Source organism: Lipotes vexillifer, unplaced genomic scaffold (genome assembly GCF_000442215.2).
Source record: "Lipotes vexillifer unplaced genomic scaffold, Lipotes_vexillifer_v1.1 scaffold796, whole genome shotgun sequence".
NCBI lineage: Eukaryota > Metazoa > Chordata > Mammalia > Artiodactyla > Lipotidae > Lipotes > Lipotes vexillifer.
The window spans coordinates 2753123-2773053 of NW_006773072.1; the positions used below are offsets into that span (position 1 = coordinate 2753123).

Sequence of the window (19931 nt, forward strand, 5' to 3'; positions counted from 1 at the left end):
GCAGGCCTCTCACTGTTGTGGCCTCTGCCGTTGCAGAGCACAGGCTCCGGACGCACAGGCTCAGCGGCCATGGCTCACGGGCCCAGCCGCTCCGTGGCACGTGGGATCTTCCTGGACCGGGGCACGAACCCGTGTCCCCTGCATTGGCAGGGGGACTCTCTACCACTGTGCCACCAGGGAAGCCCGGTGATTCCCATTTTTAAAAATTCTAATATGCTTTCAACTGTCCTTTTCTACCAAAATTGTGGTAGGACAGTATTCCCATGTTCTTGACAGCTGAGGAGTTCCTGTAGTAGCTTACCCTTGTCTTGCTAATTTTGAAAATATGCAGCTCTGTTTTACTACAGTCTGTAAGTTAAGTGGTTTGTAAATTAATCACTGCAACTGATAGAGTCTTTCATTGCCAGCGTTGTGGTGGACTGGATACCCTGACCAAGTACCCTTCTGTGTACTGAAGGAATTATTCTCAATCTAGAATCTTACAGTCCCTTGAATTAGCTTTCAAAAATGAGGGAAAATATTTTTCGAAAAACCTGGAAAAAAACAAATTATTTTTCTATCAATAGCCTGTCTCTAAAGGATGTCCTTTTAGATAGTCATTAAAGCAAAAATCATTCCTGGAGATAGGAGGTTACCATAAAATGATAAAGGTTCAGTTCACTTTATATCTTTCTAGACATACAATTTCTAAATTTCATCACTGAGTAACATCCTCATATCTTTCTTAGTAATTAATAAATTAACAAAACTCAAAAGTATCCGTAAGGATACTAAGAAAGATGGCAGCTGCACAGTTGATCTAATAGACCTGTCCAGGACGCTGAACTCAGCAGCTGCAGAGTAGACAGTTTTATCAAACAGACACAAACATTTATTAAAATTGACCATGGGATGCAGCTTCAAGCAAACCTCAACACATTTTAAAGATATTATAAATAACTAAAATCAGTATTGAAAAAACAAAAAGTCCCATATGTTTAGAAATCAAGCAAAATATTTTTATATAATTTATGGATGAAAGCACAGTACCAAAGGGAAAGTAAGATGTTAAGAACCTGACAGGTGATGAAAATGTTATATATGTGTCAAAACTTGAGAATGTAGTTAAAATGGCACTTAGAAGAAGAATATCAATTGGTGTACATGCTTATATTAGAAAAGAAGGCTGAAAGTCAGCTAAGTCTCGAGCTTAAGGAGTTAGAAAAGAATAAGTCCAAAAAAAGTAGAAGTGAATATGAATAATGAACATATGAGCAGAAATTAATAAGTTAAAAAGAAATGCTAGGAAGAAATGAACAATGCCAAAATTAATTTTTTTGTAAAAAACGAATAAGATCAACAAACCTCTGGGAAGGCTGTTAAGAAGGAAAAGACAAAATGTACAAATAAACTATATTAAGAATAAAGAGAACATAACTACAGATGCTCCAGACATAAAAGTAAGATAATGTAAACAACTTTATGCCAGTGAACTTGAGAGGTTATTTGAAGGTATGGGCAATTGCCAGAAACCAAACTTATTCAGGAAAGTAGAAACCTGAATAGTCTTCAGACCTTGAAAGAAATTTAATCAGCATTTTAAAATCTTTTCACAAAGAAAGACATCCTGGTCCAACAAGTTTTGCTGTCAAGTTCTACCAAACATTAAAGAAGCAGATTATTCCAAACTTACATAAATCACTTTAGAATTTAGAAAAAGAGGGCGCACTCCTGTAGCAGGATGAATCATGTCCCCCGCAAGTAGGTGTCCAACTCCTGACCCCCATACCTGTGAATGTGACTGCATTCGGGAATAGGATCTTTGCTGATATGATTAAGATTGAGGTCATCTGGGTTTTGGAGTGGACCCTAAAGCCAATGACTGGTGTCTTATAAGAGAAAGGAGGGGGGATTTGAGACACAGGGGAGAAGTCTGTGCAAACACATAGGAAGTGATTGGAGTGATGCAGTTCCAAGCCAAGGAGCTTGAGCCACCAAAAGCTGCAAGAGGCAAGGAAGAATTTTCCCCTAGAGAATTCAGAGGGAGATGGCCCTGCTGAGACCTAATTTTGGACTTCTGGCCCCCAGAACTGAGAGAGAATAAATTTCTATTGTTTCAATCCACCAAATTTGTAGTAATTTGTTGGGGCAGCCCTAGGAAACTAATACAACTCCAAATTCACTTTAGATGATTTAAATAACTTTGCTCTCAAAATCAGAAGAGAACAGTATGGGAAAGGACAATCACAGGCTGTTCTTATTTATGGAAAAAGATGTGAAACACATAAATAAATGTTATGGAATTAAATCTAGCAGTATATTTAAAAGTATGACTGCATAGGTTTGGAATGCAGAGTTGGTTTGACATTAGAAAATCAATTAATGAAATTCACCACAGTAACATTACAGGTTTTTTTTTTTTTTTTTCTATATGCGGGCCTCTCACAGTTGTGGCCTCTCCCGTTGCGGAGCACAGGCTCCGGACGCGCAGGCTCAACGGCCAAGGCTCACGGGCCCAGCCGCTCTGCGGCATGTGGGATCTTCCCGGACTGGGGCACAAACCCATGTCCCCTGCATCGGCAGGTGGACTCTCAACCACTGCGCCACCAGGGAAGCCCAACATTACAGTTTTGATAAATGTAGAAAAACCATTTGATACATCCATGTGTACTTATGTTTGAAAAAAAAAACTATGAATAGCAGATTATAAAACTTTATTTAGAAATGTGAAGAAGGCCTAAACAAATGGGAAATAATTCATGTTCATGGGGTTGTAGATTCGCTATTGATGTCACTTCAAATAAATCTATAGGTTCATTGCTGATTCTAAAACTTAATATGGAAGAGTAAAGAGCCAAAAATAATACAGTCACTCTTGAAGAAGAATAAGGAGAAGAATTACTGTTCAGTTATAGTTATTACAGCAGTGAGGTATTTTGAAAGAATAGATTTATTAAGAACAGGATAATCCAAAGCAGATTCATACATATTTCAAAACTTGGTTTATTCAAAGCTGACATCTTAGTATAACAGGTAAGGGATGAACTTTCCAGTAATTGGTATTAGAACAATTTATAACCCATATGGTGAAGAAGAATGAAAATGGACTCCACCTTACACCGTACACAAAAATCAATTCCAGGTTGATTAAAGACTTAGTATGTGAAAGACAAAATTATAGAACTTTGAAAGTATAGGAAAACATCTTCATGATCTTTGGGCAGAGATTTCTAAACAAAAAATGCCAACCCAAAACAAAAAGGTTGAAAATGTGACTAGACTGAAACGAACTTTGGTTCATCACAAGCATTATAAAGAGAGTGAAAACACAGCACAAACCATAAGAAGATACTGGCAATGCAAATACCTGACAAAGCATTAGTATTCAAAATATATTTCAAACCCTTACAGATCAAAAAGGAAAAGAAAACCCAGTATGAAAATGGACAAAAGGTTTCAACAGGTATTTCACAGAAGTGGAAACCTGAAAATGATAAAATGATTATATAATACAGTGCTCACTCTTATGAGCAGCTGCATAATGCAGTTTTCAGAACCTGGTGCAATCTATTTCCTATCTGCCACATGGGCAGAAATTACAAGGTGGATGATGTCAGATGTTGCTGAGGAGATGGAGCCAGCTGTACGATTGCTATAGAAAAGCAGTGATGCTTTTCTGATGAGAGTAGACTTGACGATGTGCTTACCACGTGACCTCACATTCCTAACAAAACTCACTGTAGGTACATCAGGAGACATATATAAGAATGTTCACAGCAGCACTGGCATCGGCCCAGGTGTCCACCTGTCCATTCAGTGGACTCCATATCACTATGTAAATAAACGGATTATACCCACTGGAATCTCATCAAGAAAATGGTTAAGCTAAAAATCAAGTCACTGAATTGGTTCATGATGGCAGAGTAGAAGGATGTGCTCTCACTCCCTCTTGCGAGAGCACCAGAGTCACAACTAACTGCTGAACAGTCATTGACAGGAAAACAGTGGAACTCACCAGAAAAGATGCCCCACATCCGAAGACAAAGGAGAAGCCACAGTGAGACGGTAGGAGGGCCGCAATCACAATAAAATCAAATCCCATAACTGCTGGGTAGGTGACTCACAAACTGGAGAACACTTATACCACAGAAGTCCACCCACCGGAGTGAAGGTTCTGAGCCCCACATCAGGCTTCCCGACCTGGGGGTCCAGCAACGGGAGGAGGAATTCCTAGAGAATCAGACTTTGAAAGCTAGTGGGATTTGACTGCGGGACTTCGACAGGACTGGGGGAAACAGAGACTCCACTCTTGGAGGGCACACACAAAGTAGTGTGCGCGTCGAGACCCAGAGGAAGGAGCAGTGACCCCATAGGTGACTGAACCAGACTTACCTGCTAGTGTTGGAGGGTCTCCTGTGGGGGGGGTGGTGGCTGTGTCTCACCGTGAGAACAAGGACACTGGCAGCAGAAGTTCTGGGAAGTACTCCCTGGCGTGACTCCTCCCAGAGTCCGCCATTAGCCCCATCAAAGAGCCTGGGTAGGTTCCAGTGTTGGGACACCTCAGGCCGAACAACCAACAGGGAGGGAACCCAGCCCCACCCAGCAGTAGACAAGCAGATTAAAGTTTTACTGAGTTCTGCCCACCAGAGCAACAGCCAGCTCTACCCACCACCAGTCCCTCCCATCAGGAAACTTTCACAAGCCTCTTAGATAGCCTCATCCACCAGAGGGAAGACAGCAGGAGCAAGAACTACAATCCTGCAGCCTGTGGAACAAAAACCACATTCACAGAAAGATAGACAAGATGAAAAGGCAGAGGGCTATGTACCAGATGAAGGAACAATATAAAACAACTACATGAAGTGGAGATAGGCAACCTTCCAGAAAAGGAATTCAGAATAATGATAACGAAGATGATCCAGGACCTCGGAAAAAGAATAGAGGCAAAGAGCAAGAAGATGCAAGAAATGTTTAACAAAGACTTAGAAGAATTAAAGAACAAACAAACCGAGATGAACAATACAATAACTGAAATGAAAACTACACTAGAAGGAATCAATAGCAGAATAACTGAGTCAGAAGAATGGATAAACGACCTGGAAGACAGAATGGTGAAATTCACTGCTGCAGAGCAGAATAAAGAGAAAAGAATGAAAAGAAATGAAGACAGCCTAAGAGACTCTGGGACAACATTAAACACAGCAACATTCGCATTATAGGGGTCCCAGAAGGAGAAGAGAGAGAGAAAGGACCAGAGAAAATATTTGAAGAGATTATAGTTGAAAACTTCCCAAACATGGGAAAGGAAATAGCCACCCAAGTCGAGGAAGCGCAGAGAGTCCCATACAGAATAAACCCAAGGAGAAACACACCGAGACACATAGTAATCAAACTGGCAAAATTTAAAGACAAAGAAAAATTATTGAAAGCAGCAAGAGAAAAACAACAAATAACATACAAGGGAACTTCCATAAGGTTAACAGCTGATTTCTCAGCAGAAACTCTACAAGCCAGAAGGGAGTGAGTGGCATGACATATTTAAAGGGATGAAAGGGAAGAACCTACAACCAAGATTAACTCTACCTGGCAAGAATCTCATTCAGATTTGATGGAGAAATCAAAAGCTTTACAGACAAGCAAAAGCTAAGAGAATTCAGCACTACCAAACCAGCTCTACAACAAATGCTAAAGGAACTTCTCTAAGTGGGAAACACAAAAGAAGAAAAGAACATACAAACACAAACACAAAACAATTAAGAAAATGATAATAGGAACATGCATATCGATAATTACCTTAAACGTGAATGGATTAAATGCTCCAACCAAAAGACACAGGCTCACTGAATGGATACAAAAACAAGACCCATATATATGCTGTCTAAAGAGACCCACTTCAGACCTAGGGAAACATACAGACTGAAAGTGAGGGAATGGAAAAAGATTCCATGCAAATGGAAGTCAAAAGAAAGCTGGAGTAGCAATACTCCTATCAGATAAAATAGACTTTAAAATAACGAATGTTACAAGAGACAAGGAAGGACACTACATCATGATCAAGGGATCAATCCAAGGAGAAGATACAACAATTATAAATATATATGAACCCAACATAGGAGCACCTCAGTACATAAGGCAACTGCTAACAGCTATAAAAGAGGAAATCGACAGTAACATAATAATAGTGGGGGACTTCAACACCTCACACCAATGGACAGATCATCCAAGCAGAAAATTAACAAGGACACACAAGCTTTAAATGACACAATAGACCAGATAGATTTAATTGATATTTATAGGACATTCCATCCAAAAACAGCAGATTACACTTTCTTCTCGAGTGCACACGGAACATTCTCCAGGGTAGATCACATCTTGGGTCACAAATCAAGTTTTAGTAAATTTAAGAAAGTTGAAATCATATCAAGCATCTTTTCTGACCACGGCACTATGAGATTAGAAGTCGATTACAGGGAAAACAACGTAAAAACCACAAACACGGAAGCTAAACAATACATTAGTAAATAACCAAGAGATCACTGAAGAAATCGAAGAGGAAATCAAAAAATATCTAGAGACAAATGACAATGAAAACACAACGATCCAAAACCTATGGGATGCAGCAAAAGCCATTCTAAGAGGGAATTTTATAGCATTACAAGCCTACCTCCAGAAACAAGAAAAATCTCAAATAAACAATCTAACCTTACACCTAAAGGAACTAGAGAAAGAAGAGCAAACAAAACCCAAAGTTAGCAGAAGGGAAGACATAAAGATCAGAGCAGAAATTAATGAAATAGAAACAAAGAAAACAGTAGCAAAGATCAATAAAATTAAAAGCTGGCTCTTCGAGAAGATAAACAAAATTGATAAACCATTAGCCAGACTCATCAATAAAATCAGAATGAAAAAGGAGAAGTTACAACAGACACTGCAGGAATACAAAGCATCCCAAGAGACTACTACAAGCAACTTTATGCCAATAAAATAAAATGTACAACCTGGAAGAAATGGACAAATTCTTAGAAAGTTATAACCTTCCAAGAGTGAACCAGGAAGAAATAGAAAATATGAACAGACCAGTCGCAAGTAATGAAATTGAAACTGTGATTTAAAATCTTCCAACAAACAAAAGTCCAGGACCAGATGGCTTCACAGGTGAATTCTGTCAAATATTTAGAGAAGAGCTAACACCCATCCTTCTCAAACTGTTCCAAAAAAATGCAGAGGAAGGAACACTCCCAGACTCATTCTATGAGGCCACCATCACCCTGATACCAAAACCAGGCAAAGATACTACCAAAAAAAAAAAAAAAATTACCAGGATCACTGATGAATACAGATGCAAAAATGCTCAACAAAATACTAGCAAACAGAATCCAACAACACATTAAAAGGATCATACACCATGATCAAGTGGGATTTATCCCAGGGATGCAAGTATTCTTCAATATATGCAAATCAGTCAATGTGATACACCATATTAACGTATTGAAGAATTAAAAACCATATGATCATCTCAATAGATGGAGAAAAAGCTTTTGACAGAATTCAACACCATTTATGATAAAACCTCTCCAGAAAGTGGGCATAGAGGGAACCTACCTCAACATAATAAAGGCCATATATGACAGACCCACAGCAAACATCATTCTCAGTGGTGGAAAACTGAAAGCATTTCCTCTAAGATCAGGAACAAGACAAGGATGTCCAGTCTCACCACTATTATTCAACATAGCTTTGGAAGTCCTAGCCACGGCAATCAGAGAAGGAAAATAAATAAAAGCAATACAAACTGGAAAAGAAGTAAAACTGTCACTGCTTGCAGATGACATGATACTATACATAGAGAATCCTAAAGATGCCACCAGAAAACTACTAGAGGTAATCAATGAATTTGGTAAATTTGTGGATACAAAATTAATGCACAGAAATCTCTTGCATTCCTATACACTAATGATGAAAAATCTGAAAGAGAAATTAAGGAAACACTCCCACTTACCATTGCAACAGAAAGAATAAAATACCTAGGAATAAAGCTGCCTATGGAGACAAAAGACCTGTGTGCAGAAAACTATAAGACACTGATGAAAGAAACTAAAGATGATAGCAACAGATGGAGAGATATACCATGTTCTTGGATTGGAAGAATCAATATTGTGAAAATGACTATACTACCCAAAGCAATCTACAGATTCAATGCAATTCCTATCAAATTACCAATGGCATTTTTTACAGAACCAGAACAAAAACGTCTTAAAATTTGTATGGAGACACAGAAGATCCTGAATAGCCAAAGCAGTCTTGAGGAAAAAAACGGAGCTGGAGGAATCAGACTCCCTGACTTCAGACTATACTACAAAGCTACAGTAGTCAAGACAATTTAGTACTGGCATAAAAACAGAAATATAGATCAGTGGAACAGGATAGAAATCCCATAGATAAACCCACACACATTTGGTCACCTTATTTTGGTAGCGGAGGCAAGAATATACAATGGAGAAAAGACAGTCTCTTCAGTAAGTGGTGCTGGGAAAACTGGACAGCTACATGTAAAAGAATGAAATTAGAACACTCCCTAACACCATACACAAAAATAAACTCAAAATGGATCAGAGACCTAAATGTAAGACTGGACACTACAAAACTCTTAGAGGAAAACATAGGAAGAACACTCTTTGACATAAATCATAGCAAGATCTTTTTTGATCCACCTTCTAGAGTAATGGAAATAAAATCAAAAGTAAACCAATGGGACCTAATGAAACTTAAAAGCTTTTGCAAAGCAAAGCACACTATAAACACGATGAAAAGACAATCCTCAGAATGGGAGAAAATATTTGCAAATGAAGCAACTGACAAAGGATTAATCTCCAAAATGCACAAGTTCCTCATGCAGCTCAATATCAGAAAAACAAAGAACCCAATCCAATAATGGGCAGACAACCTAAACAAACATTTCTCCAAAGAAGATATACAGATTGCCAACAAACACATGAAAGGATGCTCAACATCACTAATCGTTAGAGAAATGCAAATCAAAACTACAGTGAGGTATCACCTCACGCCGATCAGAATGGCCATCATCAAAAAATCTAGAAACAATAAATGCTGGAGAGGGTGTGGAGAAAAGGGAGCCTTCTTGCACTGTTGGTGGGAGTGTAAGTTGATACAGCCACTATGGAGAACAGTATGGAGGTTCCTTATAAAACTAAAAATGGAATTACCATATGACCCAGCAATCCTACTACTGGGCATATATACCCAGGGAAAACCATAATTCAAAAAGACACACGCACCCCAATGTTCATTGCAGCACTATTTACAATAGCCAGGTCATGGAAGCAACCGAAATGCCCATCGACAGACAAATGGATAAAGGAGATGTGGTACATATACACAATGGAGTGTTAGCCATAAAATGTAAAGAAATTGGGTCATTTGTAGAGACGTGGATGGATCTAGAGACTGTCATACAGAGTGAAGTAAGTCAGAAAGAGAAAAACAAATATCGTATATTAACGCATATTTGTGGAACCTAGAATAATGGTACAGATGAACTGGTTTGCAGGGCAGAAATTGAGACACAGGTGTAGAGGACAAACGTATGGACACCAAGGGGGAAAGCAGTGGGGTGGTGGTGGTGGTGGGATGAATTGGGAGATTGGGATTGACATGTATACACTAATATGTATAAAATGGATAACTTAAAAGAATAAATAAATAAAAATCAAGTCACTGAAGAAAACATGTACAGTAATATGATTTCATTTATGTAGAGATCAAAAATTTGTAAAACTAAACATATTTTTTAGAGATTCAAATGTATGTAGCAAAAGCATGAAGGAAAGCAAGAGAATGCTGAATAGAAATTTAGGATAGTGATTACCTCTGAGGTGGATGGAGGAAATTTATTAGTTCAGATTGGAAAGTGGCACAAAGGAAGCTTCAAAACTGTCAATGATATCTTCTTAAATTTCATGATGATTACCTAAGTCTTTTGTAGTATTTGTGTGCTTTATGTCATACCCATTTTTTCCCCGTATTCATCAAACACTTAAAAAAAACCAGTTTTCAAAACTGTAAAGCCAACGAGGTAATTTCGGAGTTGGTAGTCACTTTTGGTAAATTCTTCAGATTTTTTTTTTTTTTTTTTTTTTGGCGGTACTTGGGTCTCTCACTGTCGTGGCCTCTCCCGTTGCGGAGCAACAGGCTCCGGATGCGCAGGCTCAGCAGCCATGGCTCACAGGCCCAGCCGCTCCGCGGCATGTGGGATCTTCCCGGACCGGGGCACGAACCTGTGTCCCCCGCATCGGCAGGCGGACTCTCAACCACTGCGCCACCAGGGAAGCCCAATTCTTCAGATTTTAACTCTATAGGCCAAAAATAACATCTAATCTTTCCACAGGATATGAAGTTTCTGCATTTTCTAACTCTAAAACTACCAAAGTAAATTTAAAGATAGGGGATCAAAATGGGATTGAAAAACTTGAAACCACTTCCCAGAGATTGTCTTGAACATCTCTGGACACTTCTGTGTCTGCACTGGTCCTCAGCCTTTCTCCTCCACCCCACCCCTTCACAGATAGCTCTATGGAATCCATACTAGAGAGAACCTAATGTTAGGAGGCTCTGGAGCTCTGTAAACGGAAACCATGAACCACAGATTCCCTTGTTTAGTGACTGCCCCCCCGTAATTATGTATCGGAATGCAGAAATGACAAGCTTCACACTGCAGACCAGACTGCCAGGTGTACTCCCAGCTGAATAGAGGCTGAGGGGATTTGGCTGCCTTGGGTATTCCAACAGAGACACCTAGGTGTGAGGGCAGGAAGGGCCAAGCTTTTTAAGTCACCTTACGTTGCATTGGCAAACAGGTCTCTTCCAATACTACAGCAGCAGATGCAGAATCCTGTGTACCAAAACACCTGTGAAAGTGGGGAAAAGATAACAGGGCGGGGCTGACAAAGAACAAAGTAAGAAGTGGGCCATACCTGGTAGCAAAGTGAGGGGTAGTTATGAGAATGCAGGAAGTGGTAACTTGAAAGAAAGGAGAGTGATTAGGATTAATAAGTCTTAGAGGAAAAAGTGCAGAGAAAATTTGCACCTCAGAATTGTAACCCACCATTACCTATGGTAACCCTATTTATAAAGAGCCATTAAAAAAGTAAACCTTTAAAAAATGTTTTAAAATCAGATCTATAAGTGAAAATCTTAACTTTGAAAGTAGAGTCCTGGTAAATACTAAAGATGTACAGAGGCATTGCTCTTCATACACAGCAGGTGTTGGGGTCGAGTAATTACAACATCTTTACAATTAGTTATTACATTTGAGGCGAATTTTTTCTGGGCTATTTACATTTATCTTGGAAGTGACTGTTTTCCCCAGATGATTAAATCAGAAGAGTGTTCTTTAAACTGGAAATAGGGGGGTTTAAGTAACTTTGAAATTTCAAAGACATCTTAATTTTAAAGAATTCACATTATTGCTACGTGAGGTTCCTAATAGAATATGTATTTTAGTCTGCAATTACTGCCATTAAGGAGTTTAAAAAAATCTTTCTTTTCATCACTCAGTGTGATTTTGCATATCCTGCTGGTGCTTATTATATACCAAACACTAAGCATTTTACATATACTAGGTCATTTAATCCCCGCATTAACCTTTTACGGTGAGGCCTGTTATCCCCATTTTATAAACAGTTAACTAAAACAGAGAGATGAAGAGAGTTGTCCAAGCTCACGTGGCTAGTAAGTGGAGAAAAGCAGATTGAAACCCCGGCAGTCTGGCTTCTGAGTCTTAATTTTAACTTCAACCATCATGCTGTGTTGTTAATCTTACCTCCTGTGTCTTAAAGATTGTTTTCTAGGCTGTGTATCCTTCCCTCCTTGTGTTTGTTGGCATACTAAGTCAGTAGTTATCTGTTTAAATGAAGTTATGGAAAGTAGTAATTGAATTAAGTAGTTCTTTATAATTATCCCATTCAAGAGTGGGTTGCCATGTTTCAATTACCAGAATTAGTTTACATAATATAAAACTAACATTGTGTTCAATCTGTGTGTGTGAGAAATTGCCGTGTTGGATTCTATTTAAGAGTGACATCTTTGCCAGTCTTTAGCTTTGTTATTTTGAGCAAATCTCACCATCTCTTTGTCTTTCATGTATCTGTAAATATGAGAAAACTGAAGGCATACAGAGGTTTAAAAGAACTAGAATGAGAAATGCAAAGAGAATCCAAAGTATTGTATAGTAAAAACCAAGATTCCCTTCCAGGCACTTGTAAGCAAGCGTATATGTTAAGAGTGGTAAACAGCGTGCATAAATATCTACTAGGAAAGGTATGGTGTATTTTGTGTGTGGTAAAAGCAGTACAAAATAAATTCTATTGAGAGAAGCTTTATGTAGAAGATTACATTGCTCTAACCCTGAAACATAGCAGTAGACTTCTATTCATAATAGTCTGAGGGCATGGGAGTGGGGACTACAGGAGGGGTGTAGAATGCTAAGAAATTTTGTTCAGGTGCTAATATAACGTAAAGAGATTAAATGTCAGCCGTGTTCTATTTTTAACACCAAATTGAGATTTTTACCATTTTTACACTCAGCCAGTACTTCTGCTTTCACTTTTGCTGAGAGGGCATTATAGCATGTCATGGATAAAAGGGCAGCTTTTGAGAGCTGAGTGTGTGGGGTTCAAATCCTCCTTGCAACACTTAGAGCTTGGGTGACCTTTGGCAAGTTATTTAAATTCTATAAACCTCAGTTTCCTCGCTTGTAAAAGGGTAACAATAGTTTCTGCTGTGTAGATTTGTTGTTAGGATGCCTTAAGATAATCATGAAGTATCGATACTTAACCCAGTGCCTGGCCAGCGTTTAATCAGTGCCCTTCACATTTCCACGCCTGTGCTTGAGTAACACGGTGCTGGCATCCTTGCAGTTTCTCGGAGGCTATGAGAGAAGGCTCTGTAGGCTGACAGCACCAGCATCATCTGGGAGTGGCCCCACTGCTGAATGACGCAGGCGTGAGGCCCAGGAAGTGGTTTGAACAAGCCTTCCAGCGTGTGTACACGTTAAATGTTGAAATCCACTAGTGATGCTTTTTGTTGAAGAGTAAGGCTTCTGTAGTCAGGCTGTCTGGGCTCAAATGTTGGATTTGCCATTGATAGCTGTGTATTCTTGGGCATCTTAACCTTTTCTGCCTCTGTTTTTTCATTTGTAAAACAGCACTAGCAGTTGTAGCTCCCTTATTGGATGGTTGTGAGGATTACGAGTTAGTACACATAAAGCACTTAGAGTCCAGTTTGGCACATAGAGAGCTCTTGGTAAATGTGAGCTCTGCTGTGATATTTACGATGACCACTATATTCGTTTCCCGTTGCTGCTGTCACAACTACATAACAGTGACTTAAAAACACACATTGATTATCTTAAGGTTCTGAAGGTCATAAGTCCAAAATGGGTCTCACTGGGCTAAAATCAGGGTGTCAGGACTGCACTCCTTTCAGGAGGCTCTAGGGGAGAATCCGTTTTCTTGCCTTTCCAGATTCCAGAGGCTGTCAAGTGTCCTGGCCCTTGTCCCTCTCACATCTTCAAAGCCAGCAGTGGTGGCTCGAGTCTTTGCTTACTTTACATCACTCTGGCACTGACTCTTTTGCCCCCTCTTTTACTTTTAGCGACCCTTGTGTTGATATTAGGCCAACCCAGATAAGTCAGGATAATCTCTTATTTTAAGGTCAGCTGATTTCCAGCCTGATTCCATCAGCAGCCTTAATTCCCCTTTGCCATGTAACCCAGCCTATTCATAAGTCTGGGGATTAGGCTGTGGACGTTTTAGGGGACCGTTATTCTGCTTCCCACACTACCAGCTTCTGATGGATGATACTCAGTACGCACCAGCATTGGACTGCTCTTCTCTTATAAGCTTGCTTTTCCACTCTCTACCTTTCTTCAGCTTTTTCTACCTCTTATTTATTCCCTAATCTGCATCAGTTTACATCCTTTGCCTCATACTCAGTTGAGGAAATAGAAGCCATCGGATGAGCACTTGCGCATCTCTTATCCACCACATCTACATACTTCCCTGAATATATCAATCTTCTCCTTTGCCTCTACCAAAATGAAGAGACTGTCTATCTTTCTCTTCTTAAAATCCTGGCATTTCTCACTGCCTGCCTCCCCACCCCTGGATTTTTAATTTATATGGACAGTGTGTAGGATCTCCCATCTTTAAAAAGCCCTCTTCTGAATCTGCATTTCTCCTCTGATTTCTCCATCTCCCATTTACACTTCAGCTCCATCTCAGAGTGCCAGTTTCAACACCTAGTTGTTCAAGCAGAAACCTGGAAATCGCCCTGGAAGGTAGCGTCTCAGCCTTCCATCTCCAGTCCACAGGTCACTGCATCTGCCTCTCAAATGTCACTTCAGCTGCCTCCCAGCCCAGGCCGCTGCCTCTGAACTGTGTCCCCACCGCCTACTTGTGCTCCCTGGACTCCTTCCTCCATTCCACAGATGAAAAATGGAACTGGATGTGTGTCACATCTTGCTTCCCCTTACAAACTTTGACTTTCTGTTGCTTTCAGGATAAAACTTAAAAACAACAAAAAAAACTTTGATCTGGTTGGTGTCACTCTAGCCTCGTTCCTCATCTCCCTCATTCAGTGTGCTCCAACCACGGTCTTGTAGTTTGTCAGATGTGCCAGGTATTCTGCTTTGTGGCCTCCCCATGTGCCTAGACTCATACCCTCTCCTTTCTTTGCTTCCCCACCCCACTCTGCTTATCCATCTTCATGACTCATTCTAAGCTGAGGAAGACAGAACTAATTTCTTTCAGGGCCATTTAATTTAGTTCAGAGGTTTTCTGCTGAAGAATTTATTGATCGAATTATCACTATAATAATTGACATGCTAGACATCACAAGAACCTCTTTTTTTAAAAAAAAGGTTAATTTCCATCTTGCACATCTTACTGTAGACATAGCTGTGATTATAATGAAGAGAAAATGTAGCTATAATCCTTTTTCACTTCTGGACTACTTAATAAGAGTTTATGGGTACCAGTTAGAACATGGTGTTCCCTGCTATGTATATACTGCCTGGGGTGTATTTCCCAGGTGTTCTTGCCAAACCTAGTTCATCAGGTGCATAATGAGCTGTTCGTGGATGAGAAGAGAAAGTGGTGGCATGATTATTTATGTATCATAAAACATGACTTTCTCATTATTTTTATAGTGACTCTTCTTGATTACTTGACACTTTATTAATATTTCTCTATGTATCTTATGTTGCAGACTATTCAGACTATGAAGACAGTTCCCTAGAATTTTTGGAAAGGTGCTCTTCTCCACTAACTCGATCTTCTGGGAGTTCTCTGGCTCTACGAAGCATGTTTACGGAGAAAAATACAACATATCAGTACCCAAGGGCAATTTTGTCAGTTGATCTTAGTGGTGAAAGTATGTGTAACCATGTAATGCTTAAAACAAGTCTTAAGATTCTTAAATGTGGAAACGAAAATAAAACATACTTTAATGAGGCCTATCTGAGCAGGGCACACAATTTAAAAAGTTATTCCATGAACTAATATGAAAATCTCAACATTAGAAATTTGAGCTACTTTTTAATTTATATAAAGTAAAATTGGCATTTATACTTAACTGTAGGACAGGTAGTAAGGAAACAATTAGTGTCTACTGTGTACTGGTCTTCTGCAGGTGTTTTTACATGTACTTTCATATTCTTCACTACCAGCTTATAAAGTAGATATTGTTACCCACACTACATAAACAAGCAGAGGCTTATAGGTTAAGTAACTTATGGGGCTAGTTAGCGTTAGAATTAAAACTCAAACCAAGGTCTATCTTAACTCCTAAGGTAATGCTTTTTCTGCCAGATATTTATCATAGTCTTAAAAATGCACTTTGAATTCCTGATCACAGATATGTCTGTAACCAAAAGTCTGGAAATGTGGTCAGATCAGTGATTTGAACACATTCAGGTATTAAGCACGTAGACAGAAGGCGATGTTAGGTGGTGACACGAGCCCTGGAGTTGCAATCTCTCAGGTTTTCCTGTAAGTCCAGTCCTGACAGTGGAAGGTGTTGAGGACTCTTACCTGCCAGTGTTCTAAGCAATGGGAAGAGGAACTCTCCCAACTGCAGATATTAATGGCTTGAGACCAGAGCTCTAGCACAGTAGGAACCAGAGTCAAGGAGTGAAGAGTAAGGGATGGGGGTTCGTCCTATGTAAAATCCCAGGGATATTTATGGGGAGTGCCCTGTTTTTTCCTTAAGTGCCCTACATGGCAGATGCCAGATCATGTGTTTTCTCTGGCACTGTTACTGCCTATTCTTTTCCAGGCCTAACTCCCCTCTAGCTCACTGTGGAGAAAAGCATATTCTTTCCTTTCCCCTAAAATAAGCACATAGCACTTTTGAGATTTTTTAATCTCAAATCTAAAAAAAAAAATTGGGGGGTGATTAGGAAAAAGTTCTATCCCCTTTTCTAACAAATACAAGTCCCCTTTTCCCTTTTCGGCCAGTGGTTCTTAACCTCAGGTGTACATTAGATTCATTGGTGTGATTCTAAAATATATGATATCAGGTCCTTCAGCGGAGCATAAATCTGGGATTTCTCGGAGGGTGGGTCCTGGCAAGACAGCCCCAGTAGCTGGGGTTGAAAATCACATAACACCCATACTGTGAGCCATCAAGGTCTCAAAATTGCCTTTTTATACAGAGTGATGGAGAGTGGGAGATAATATCTGGATGACCGGTGTTGCTGGAACTAGAACACTTGAGAGAGGGCTGGGAAAAGTGTCATGAATGTGTACCCTCAGTCCCGCTGTCTTTCCCCTGCCATTCACGTGTTCAAGCGTTGAGCTCTGAGAAGAAAACTGAAGAGGTTCTCAAATGTTACTGTGCATCAGAAGCACCTGGAGAGCTTCTTAAAACACTGTTCTGGGTCTTACCCGTAGTATTTCTGATTTCTGACAAGTTCCCAGGTGATGCTGATGTGGAAAGCACACTTTGAGAACACTGGGGAAACAGCAATGTCAGTTCAAGGGGCAGCAGTTATAAGAGAACAGTGTTCTGTGGCCACTCAGTTGGAGCTGTTGTCCAGGTGGCCATTTCAGTGTGAGAAAGAACTTGTACTTGCTTTTCTTATTTAACTTTCAACCCAGTGGCCCATTTACTTAGCCTCCAGAGTTCAGCCAAACACTGCTTTGATGCTTGCGAGTTAGTCGAACTGGATTTTCTGGCCAATATTTTAAATTTGCCTTCTAGCACCATAAAGCCTGGCTGTTTTGGCCATACAAGCCTATGTGAGATATACACTAATTCCTTTCAATGATAGTAGTTTTTAAATTAAATTCATTGCTAACCCTGTTATGATTGCCATTCACTGAATACCACATACGTGCTGCAGCAGTGTTTGAAACTGTTCATCCATGTTCTAGTCTGCCATTTTGAAACATGAACTTGTATTCAAGAAAGCCCAAGAGAAAGTACAAATTTTGCATTTAAGTTAGCAAGATTATGAGTAAATGAAATTTATTCTTCAGGTTCTCAAAACTACCCATATCGTTAATATTAGAAAGATTTTATTCTAATTGATTTACTTCTGGTTCCTTGAATGTTTTTTTGTATTTCTGTACTATTGTCTCATTTCTGCTGACCTTACTCTCTCCAAGATGTCCTACGGTCCTGAAGAGAAGAAAACATTTATTTTTCTAGAAAAACGTTAACTTTTTATAAATCAGAAACAAAACATTCAAAAACATTGAGTTGGGGAAAAAATAAGCACGATTAGAAGCTGATGAGGAAAACACTAAGTCATGTGAAATATTTAAAATATAAATTGCATGAATTATTTAGTTTGAATTCAGGCAACTTCCACCTGGTCTAATTAAGTCTGAAAAATTTTTCTCTGTATAACGACTCCCTCCTTCCCTCTTCCAGAAACATTCTGGAGTAGCTATCATATGTATCAGGCTTCATCCTAAGCACTGACTACAGAGCATTCAACAATGCAATGGACTCTTGCTTGCTCTCATGGACTCTTGACATTCTAGAAAGGGGAGATGAAAGCAGCAGGTGAAGGAATGGTTGAGAACGTGACTGCAGGTTAGGGTGGTGAGGTAGGGAGGAGCCAGCTCTGCTCTCTGTTCTGAGAAGCAGCCTCCATTCCAGGAGCCTGTGAGCAGTGGTGAGGTCTTGTGTCACGTGCCATGTGATGACTCAGTTTCCCCAACATTTCTCCACCCACACTCCGGCAAACCTGTAATGCCCTGTCATCATTTCTTTCCCTTTGTCATGATTAAACATTTCCTTATATTTACCTTGATATTTTTTTTCCTCAGTAGCCTGAGCTAAATGATAGTCTTTGACTCAATGCTGTTATAAGTACAACCTAAAGCCTAGGATTTAAATAGAGTTGTATATAGTGGTCATCGATATAACCTAACTTCTAGGGTATACTTATTTATTTTTTTAAAGATTTTTATCAAAATGAAATTTAAAACATTTTAAAATTCCTTAGGGAACTCATAATCCCAGTTTAAGAAATGCTGAAATCATTAAGAGCACAGGTTGTAGAGTCAGGCAGTCCTGGTGTGCAGTCGGCTTTACCACTAGCTGGCTGCATTACCGAGCAAGTCATGTCATATTTAAAATGCTTCGGATGGTACCTGGGGTACATTAAGTGCGGTGGTAGTTGATGATACAGTAACCGTTAAGAATCACAGTATTGCTGTTAGGACCCTAGGCAAGCTCCTTCACCTCTCTGAAGTGCTATGTAGCTGTATGGTGCAAATAATGAACCCGGTTCTTTTTACAAGCCATTGTTGTTGTGAGGATCAGAAGGGATAATGTTTGTGAAAGCATTTGAAAACTGCAAATTTTAATTGTTAATATCAACCTTAGCCCTAACCTCTGTAAGCACCTAGACTAAGGGATACTTTGAGTTACTTGTAATGGTGTTAACATTAAGATGTAAAACAATCATAGTTGCCTAAGCTTCAAAAATCATTTGTTTCTTTGTCTAGAGACAAATGCTGTATTCCCATTCGTCTGCCCTCCCTTTCTAAATACTTAATAGCTTATAATCACTTCACATAGTGCCTTTCTTTCTAGAAAATGACGTAAAAATGAAAAAAAATGCTGAGTATGCTTTTATGTATATTCTAGACTTATCGGATGTGGATTTCCTAGATGATTCTTCAACGGAGAGTTTGCTCCTAAGTGGGGATGAGTACAATCAGGACTTTGATTCAACCAATTTTGAGGACTCTCAGGATGAAGATGATGCGCTTAATGAAATTGTGCGATGCATTTGTGAAATGGACGAGGAGAACGGCTTCATGATTCAGGTGACCTGTCTTCCCTTCAGCACTGAACGAGTCAGTTCAGGTGCTCAGCACATTCGTTGGGGCATCTGTGTGTTCTCTTTTTCCTCACCGTCCTTTTGAAGATGGAGGCTTCTAGCTTAGCGTCCAGTTTAAAGTACCAGTTGTAATGATTGGCAGATCGCTTCTTCAGATGAAGTAGACTGTTTTCTTATCTGAGGATCTCTCTCCGGGGTGTTTATTTTGAGGTCTTCTAGCTGAAATTCTTTTCAAGAGCCATTAAGGTGGCTAAGCATCCACACTGAAGGGTAGACCGTAGCAATTCTTTTCCTGCTGGTCTGGATCCTGTTGTTTAATAATTTATGACATATAGTCACCCTTCAAAGGGTAGAAAAGTTTCCACAATATTGAAGATTAAAGGGAAGCTTTGTTGCAAGGATTACCATTACAAATAACCTCTCCCTGTAGAAAAGGTATCTTTAAGAAAAAAGGAAAGCATAATCCATATTTTGTGGTTACATTTGGAAGATTCGGAGATGTTAGTTATAGAAACGAAGAAAAAGTAATCATCTTTTTCCCCCTTTTCAGTGGTTTTCTCAATAAGAAAACTAC

General features: G+C 39.5%; 1 protein-coding gene across 2 annotated transcripts in view; it reads left to right on the plus strand.

Moving 5' to 3' along the window:
• The window catches only part of PHF20L1 (PHD finger protein 20 like 1), a 79839-nt gene that overhangs the window by 48042 nt on the left and 11866 nt on the right, over positions 1–19931 (plus strand). For both annotated transcript variants that reach the window (XM_007447992.1, XM_007447993.1), the window contains 2 exons: positions 15265–15429; positions 19162–19343. In XM_007447992.1, the coding sequence (XP_007448054.1) occupies positions 15265–15429; positions 19162–19343 (347 nt within the window). The remainder of the gene's footprint in view (positions 1–15264; positions 15430–19161; positions 19344–19931) is intronic.